This window comes from Cheilinus undulatus, linkage group 3, assembly GCF_018320785.1.
Source record: "Cheilinus undulatus linkage group 3, ASM1832078v1, whole genome shotgun sequence".
NCBI lineage: Eukaryota > Metazoa > Chordata > Actinopteri > Labriformes > Labridae > Cheilinus > Cheilinus undulatus.
In genome coordinates, this window is record NC_054867.1 from 19,136,932 (window position 1) to 19,145,383 (window position 8,452).

General features: G+C 40.9%; 1 protein-coding gene across 1 annotated transcript; it reads right to left on the bottom strand.

Moving 5' to 3' along the window:
* Positions 1 to 260: 260 nt before the first annotated feature.
* kbtbd8 (kelch repeat and BTB (POZ) domain containing 8) lies at positions 261 to 7,939 on the bottom strand. Its single transcript, XM_041783644.1, has 5 exons — positions 7,904 to 7,939; positions 4,924 to 5,131; positions 4,500 to 4,806; positions 3,480 to 4,299; positions 261 to 3,321 (listed from the first exon to the last, which is right to left on the bottom strand). The coding sequence occupies exons 1-5, from the start codon at positions 7,917 to 7,919 to the stop codon at positions 2,858 to 2,860; spliced, it is 1,815 nt and encodes a 604-aa protein (XP_041639578.1). The 5' UTR covers positions 7,920 to 7,939; the 3' UTR covers positions 261 to 2,857.
* Positions 7,940 to 8,452: the final 513 nt, after the last annotated feature.

Sequence of the window (8,452 nt, forward strand, 5' to 3'; positions counted from 1 at the left end):
GCAGTTTTGACTAGTTTCAGGATCATCAGTACATAAGGTCTGTTTCTGCATGCTGTTCAGCCTGTAGGTGAAACATACACGTGTACGTCTGTGGCGTGACCACTAAATGAACTGTTGCATCATCATACACATCAATAAGTGAGTTTGCACTGAGTGGACTCAAATTCAATGCAGGTCTTCTTTTCACTGAAAGAATAGCTTAACTACATAAATAGAGAATAAACCAGCATATTTCACTTTTAATATTTTTTTTATTTTCAAACTATGTGCAATGTGAATTTCACAGTTGAGCTTAACCACCACCATAATCCAAAAACAGACAAACCAGCAAAATAAAAGTGAGGAGAATACATCATGGAGAACACAATGGAATAGCACCAATAAGCGATGCATGTAAAAGACCAGGATGAGCAACATCTTGCAGCCCAAGGCCACTAAATCTTGAACAGTTTGTTTTCTTTAGCTTGTTGTATAAGAAGACTGGTGTTTGAAATATGACATAACAACGGAGTTAGGTGATCTGTAATGCTTAGTTTCAGTGAGTAGTTAAAAAAGAAATACTTCTGTACAACAGAGGGAAAAGAAAATCAAAATGTAGCACTCGTGCAGGACATCTTTTCTTTTTTTTCCTCAACCGAGCAGGATTACTCTAGCATAACTAAATAGGTAATAATTACACAAAGAAAAGAAAAAACAGCCACTGGAGACAACAAAAAAGGAAATCACATCTATTTTTTCAAGTTATAAAAGAAACTGAAGAGAAGTTTAAAAAACTGTGCAAGTACAGCAAACCTATAGTACAGTATAATACACATAACAAAAACATTTAAATACAGTACTGTGTATCAGTAGAAATCCTGAGAGATCTCCGTTCCTGGTTCTCAAATGGCCGTCTGTAGACGTGGATGAAGCTCAAACCTTTTCTCACCCTTGATGAGGGCATTATTCAAGCTGCGTCAATTAAAAATCAACTCAATCAGTCTAAAGTAGATCTTCTCTTGGAGAATATACCTTAAAGTCCTCAAAGAATGTGACTCATTCTGTAATAATTTCTCTTTAATGATTGCTGTGTGGTCAGTAAAACCTTTATCGAAATAGAGGGGCATTTGCCGTTTTAAGATAAAATGTGAGGGAAATGTGTAGTGCAAAGATGACACAGGAACCTGCATGAGGAAATTGACGGCACTGAAAAATGTCACACTTTCACAGGGAACGCCACTCGGTGGTGGTATTAATTCTTCTGTACAAGATTGTCAAAAAAAATAAAAGAGCAGCACCAACAATCTGTGTCCTCTGTGTGATGGCGTGTAAAAACGGATTCATGGCGGTTGGATGAGTGAGCACATGACCCGAGCCACTCCACTGTATAGTCTGCTTGTTCAGTAGGGTGCTTTGTAAAGTTTGCAGTTGAGGACTGCTGAAGAAGTGGAGAGTGATTCAGTGCAATGCTGAGTAAGACTTTCAGACTTTTCTTCATCAGGAGAAACAGTTTTTGATTCTGATGCCCCTTTACAAGCCACAGGCACATTGGCATCCCAAATGATCTGCACTAAATTACGCATCACTTCCAGCTTGCACCCATGCAGCAGACACACAATCATTATTGGAACTACTGTGATTTTCAATAGCAGAGACAAGCACACAAAACATTTAATGCACTTTTACTAAGTTATGACGTAATATAGCCTAATCACAGTTCCATGACTTATTGCTACCACAAAATTATTTTTAATGTCCAGATCAACCTTAACAAGACCCCAAATGCTTATTTGGCATTAAAGAGGAAGGCTTTTTGAACCTTTTGCAAAAAAAATTATAACCCAACACCAAGAAGTAACTTCAGAGCTCAATGCTGAACTGAGCTTTTCACAAAGTCGCTTCATCAACACAATGGCCTGAAATGTCCCTTTTCTCCTAGTCAAATATCTGTTAAGTTTCTGAGGTAAACCTGTTAGTTGGTCTGAACTTTCCACTTAGTGTTGCGACAAATTTGACTCCGTCCTTTTTTCTCCAATGTGGAGAGTGAGTACTCTTAACATTTCACTTAAGTTGTCTTCGCAATGTGACACAAAAATGGATGCAAACTGAAAAAAATGGGAGGTATGAGCCTCCATGCAACTGGAATCTCAAACTAAACTTTAAAAACAGCTTGCAAGCCACACATAGTGTATTGTTTGACACACTGACACATGTGAAGGAAGAGAGAAATATCATACAAGCTTCAAGCTTCGAAAAACACTAAGGTAATGTAAATCACAAGCACACTTCAAATTAAAAATTGTCTATAAAATAAGATGAAGAGAGACTTAAGCATATAATAGGAAAAAAAGAACAAACACACAAACCTCAGAGCCAGCAACCTACTTATGAGCTAAGGTACTCATCTTACCCGTATGAATATATAGTTTATATAGTTATTTATATATATAATTATATTTAGATTTGATTTTCACTTAATGCTGACATGTAGCATCCATATTTCCAGAGGGCACTTTTAGCTTGCCAATACCCTCCTCCGCATGCTTATAATTAGTAAAAATCCCTAACTATAATAATCTAAAACAAAAAAGAACATGGCTCAACAATAAGCAAAAAATAGGATAATTGCACTTATGATTCATTGTACGGTTTTGTTAAACAAGCATCAGTGTGGGTAGCTGGTGCTGTCTGGAAAAAAAAAATACTGCAATCTTTTAAAAGCACCCCCAGTTTGATCATGTGAAACCAAAGTCTGAATGACTTAAGACAACCATAAATGGTCCTTGTGGTGATACCCGAAGGCTACACCAGGCACAAGGCAGGCAGGATCACACAACTCCCTCTGCCTCATAGATTGGGTTCACAAAAACCAGCCTCCTCAAAGCACTTTCTGTAGACACTGTGGGTAAAGTTTGGCCACCACACATTCAAAATGGCGACCCAAATCCCAGAGGCGGTCTGGCGTCTCATAGACTTTGGTCCATACATCTGCCTCATCATCATACTGGTAAAGGGAGTTCTTGCGGCTGGTGCGAAACACATGCTCCTCCACCATGACCTGTGTGGCTCGTACAAACAGGTGTAGCTTGCCTTGAAGCAGCATGGCCTTGATATACGGGCTCGTGGCTTGGTCAAAAGGCAGATCCCTCTTGCGGCTCCATGTGTTCTTCTCGATGTCGTAGACCTCCACGGTGAATGTGCGCTGGTGGTTCCTGCAGATTCCAGCAATGTAGTAGATACAGTTCTTATGCAAGGCAGCGAGACCCTGGCTCCGAGGGACGCTCATCGGAGCGAGATGACTCCAGTAGTCCTTACGGGGATCAAAGCAGAAGAAATACTCACCTGCAGAAAACAAACATAATTTAGAGTTTTTGTCAGCTGTTTTCACATATTCTTCAGCCATTTAAATGTTGAATATTTGACATATTTCATTGTGAAGCAGGAAATAATTCTTATCCTGTTCAGCTCACTGTTGAGAAAAGTTGTCCACATAAACTCACCTTGGAGAACATAAATGCGGTCCCTGTATTCCACAGCACTGTGAAACTCCATTGCCACTGGCATAGGACTGACTGCTGTCCAACAGTTGTCCCTGGCATCATAGCATTCAACTGATTTTAATGCATTTCGTCCATCACCTTCATAAACTCGGCCTCCCAGTGCATAAAGCTTCCCACAGCAGTGCACCAGCCTGCATCCTATCCTCGCTCTGAGCAGAGGTGCACGTGGAAGCCATCGATTGCCTGCATGTTCATACTGCCAGAAGTCACTCTCTGCCCGATGGTCTATGGACACCTCACTGTTGCTCGGTCTGTACCCTCCAGCAATATAGATGTCGTTCTCTGAGGACACCAAGATTCCGACCTCCCGGAGATCATTGGGTGGTTTGCAGAGCTTGAACACCCTTCCTGTGGCTATGTCCAGGCAAGGCACCGTCTGCTTCTTCCCTGAGTGTTTGTGAGCGGCATCGAAGCAGATGACCATCTCAGAAGCAGTCATACCCAGGCGCTGTGGGCAACCATTGGTGCCAGTGAGGCGAGCTTTGGCCTCAGCAGGGTCCTTAGATAGAGACAGGGCACAAGCAAAGGGGGCAGGTATCCGACTGAGGAAGGCCTCATCCAGCAAGGGCAGACGGATACACTGGGAAAAAACCTCAGCTAAGTGGGCCTCTCGGCCAGGCAGATCGTGCTCCAGCCAGCGTACTATGCTCTCATAGACGTGCTCTTCCTTCTCCACATTGAGGTCATCATTGTTTAAAATGCTAACGAGCTGCTCCTTGGTCATCTGTAGGAACTCTTGCTCCCAGGAAACACACAAGAACTGCAGAAAACAAGACAAACAGAGCATTTCTGTCAGTCACGTTTCAAACAAACTGTTCACAAAAGCCACAATCGCAAAACTGGAAAAAACAACATATTAGTAGTAGTAGAAATTAGAAGTGGAGTTAACTCATAGCAAGATCGTTTAATCACAAAGCAAATAACTTTAAGAGCCTTATCTTGTAATCCAATTAAACTAACCTTCTTGCGAATGTAGTCTTGGGACCGCTCCCTCAGCTCCTGGTGCCCATAGGCGTCAGCAAACATATAAACCCCAATACAGTTCTGCGGGTCTAGTCTGCTGATCATAAACTGGGCACACTGGTCTTGCAGTGCAGGAATCTGGAAAATGCTGGCTGCAGTGAACAGAGCCTGGACGTTGGACTCAGAGAGCGTGACCCTGGATGTGTAGGCATAGTCCAGGACCAGGTGCATGGATTCAGATTCCACCCCAACGATTCTGACCTCTCGCTGATTACTCTCTGTAAGGCCACTGGTGAACATGGACCTGGTAGTGTTGGAAAACAAATCGTTTCAACCAATATTAAAATTCTGTCAAGAAGTAACAAGGAAGGCATGCTGACAACCACATAATGTTTTACCTGTGCACATCCAAAATTCTTACCTAAAATATGGGCTGATTGCTGCAAGGACATTTCGATGACATGAGAAAGTCTTGCCATGGTCCACTTCTACAACAATGTCTGTGAGCTGTGCTTCATCGTACAAGGCTTTCAGCTGCTGAAGGATGTTACAGGCATGAACAGCATCTACCCCGTTATAGTTGGTGGTTGGAGGCGTCCCATTTTGTACTTGTAACAGCTTCCCTACCTCTGAACAGTGAAATAAGAAGAACAAGATCCTTAAAATGCACTTAAAATAGTGTTAATGCAACACAAAACATATAAACAGATACGTATTTCAATGTGCAGCTGACCTCACAGATCATACAATTCTAGTATTTGGTTACTAGTAATCCTTGTTGTTATATTTAAACCAATGCCCCAATCAAAGTTGTCCAGTTTGGCTAGTGTAACAAAGATTTAAAAGTTCATGTAGGTTGATAAGGAAAAATGTGCCTTCACACATTTATGCAGAACACACCAGGAGTCAATTGAACCAATGGCCTAGATCATGGCTATTCAACTAGTTTGTAACGGGGGCCAGTGCCTGAAAATGATCCTACATAAAGAGCCTGAGATATTGCAGGACATACAGTATAATACAACTAACTGTTTTGGATTTTTTCATCTGTAATGACCTCAATAAGTACAAGCATGCATGCATTGCTCATTGCAGTTGTAAAATCCATGCCACTAGTGATTCTGACAAGATCTTTCTTCTTTACAAAGGGCACCATGTCTTTGACCTCAACATGAGGTCTGCCCCAAAGTCATCTTGCAGTAAAAATCTGAGCTGAGTTTCGACAAAGTTGGCATTAATTTTCTTGAAATGCATTCTCAAGTTGTATTCCTTACAAACCAATATGCACTCATTGCAAAGTAAGCACACAGACCTCCCTCAAACAGATGAAAACACATACTTTGTCCCCCCATTAATTGTTGAACTGTCTGTTTTCTGCATGTGCTTTTTTTTACAGTAATGCAGAGAACATTTTTTCTGGCTTAACAGGTAAGAAAATGTCTACAGGGGCCAAAGTTTGACACCGAGGCCCTGTTTACACAACATTTTCAGGGGAAAACACAAAACTTTTGTTGTGCTTTGGCTGTCTGTCTACAAAGAGCAGCGTATTAGGTGCCTGAAAATGGAAAAATTTGGAAACAAGTTCCAGGGAGAAAAGCATTGAAAACACCCAGTCTCTGTCTCCATGTAGACAGGACAAATGCAACTTTCTGAAAATGTACATGTACACTACAGTAGCAGTTAATAGCCATGCACAAGTAGGGTTTTAGCACATGCCCAGGAGAGGAAGGAAGGATCTCTAAACATGCGTGTTTTGGTTCATTGTAAAATCACACCGCCAACTACTGGCCTGGCATGTATACTACAGCATTCTTGGTGTTTGCTGCAAGAGATTGTTTTAAAAACATTGCCGTCTGCACGTGGTACTATTTGAAAACAAAGTAGAACGTTGTCGTGTAAACAGAGCCTGAGATGCTGAGGTGGAGAGCAGCGCTGGTGTCAGGCAGAAATAAAAGGATAAGGATAACTGTGACACTGTGATGTCAGACAAACTGTGAAATAAAATGGGACAAATGACTAGACAAATATAAATATATATTATTTCATTTTAAAAAGCCTGTGTGGGTCACTGTTAAACATAACAGAACAGTCTGGGCCTAGATTCATACGTTTAAAATGCAATACTAACATCCACACACAAAGTGAGAACAAATGTATACTCAGCCCAAAAAGAAGTACCAAATGTGATTTAACTCATTTGTCAGAAGGCTTTATTGCTTATGAATTTGGGCAAAGAGCACTGCAACAGTTAGTTCTAAATTGGGAAGGGTCTTTTATGTTAAAGTCAATCACAGAAACAGTGTTCTCACAGCAAAGTGAATTAAACCTAATGTTTAAAATTCGTTTCCAGCTGACATTTGGCCATGGTCTAACAATTACTGTGCCAACTACAAACTTTACAGTTACTCTCACTGATTATTTACATTTATCTTTGGGCTAAAGTGTTTCATTTTAAAGGAGGAACTGAAGAGATACGGGTGATTTCTGAGCTTAAAAAACGTGTGCATTCACTGGCAAACCTGGTTCTTATCACACGTGTTGAGGCGAGATTCACAAGTGGCATTCCACTTCGTGCCTTGTGCTGCTACGGTGTTTCATTTTACTTTATTTTCCAGGTGCGGTGGACTAAAGTTTTATTTAAAAATACCTCGTGTTGTGTGCAAAGCTAACTCATTGACAGGACAAAGGCTCACCATGAGTGAATTCAAACTACTGTCTGGCCAGGAGGGGGCTAGCTTGCTAACATCGACAAACATTTCTCTGAGACTTCTATAACTATGCGAGTGTCTATGAAGACTGAACCCGAGCTTAAAGAATATATTCTCTAAAAGAAGCCGTGTGATGGTAATTCAGAGTGTTTTGTTGTCATGAGTAACAGCAACGCTCGTGCTTATCAGAGCTACTTGATGTGCAAGCTTAACTTTTAGCATACGGCTAGGCGTAAAGCTAACGCTAGCAAGCTCTCTTTGACAACATTGAGAGATTTAAAGGGCGATAACGACTCAAATCCTTTCAGCTTTAGTTTTAGTTTAAAAAGAAACGCTACTGTGTTAAGCGTTTAGTGCATTTCACTCATATCAGTAACTATACGTGCCTCTTGTCCAACCTTGTGTCTTGTCATAAACAAGTGTTTACACGATCAGCTGTGGGTACCGAGCTAACCGGCCGAAAGTTAGCCAGACAGCTAACATTAGCCACTAACGCTAGCGAGGCTAACGATAATCAACACTTTTGATGAGTCGTTTAGAGCCTGACCTCCTTTAACGAGAATGCAATATGTCATGACGCTTTACATCAGTGTTTAATACTAAACTCCGCGAACACGTTAACATACAAATTGTAACTTTAAAGGTCATTATTTAAGTCAGATTACTACACAAAACAATGAAGATTTTGCTAACCTCCACTGGCAGCCATTCTCTCCAGTCTATCTCGGGGCAGACCGAGAAACGTCAGTGAATGCACAGCGGAGCCCCGGAAACAAGGAATAGCCAATCACAAAGGAAGCACGGATCTCGCAGCCAATCATAATCCCTTTATCTGAAATAGGGAAAAGTTGATAGCTGTATGGCCAAATAATACACAGTAACGGAATTACACGTTAGACTCAATAAAATCAGACAATAAAATCCAATTAGCCCGCTCAAACAGGCTAATACAAAGTGGTCTTTTGGGGAGAGGAAGCACTCTGAAGCATTTGCCGGAGCTTTTTAAGAGCATACACACGCTGTAACACCACATGTTGACATCCCTCTATAGGAGGAATCCATTTTCTTTGCCCTATAGCCCACAGTATACACCCGTCACTTTAAATACACATGGCATGGTCCATGAAAACAAACTCGAGTTTAAGTTGAAATAATGAACAGAGAAAACATTCAAGTAAAAAAAAAAAAAAAAAAAAAAAAAAAAAAGACGTTTTAAACGTATTTTGAAGTGTTGTATTGCTC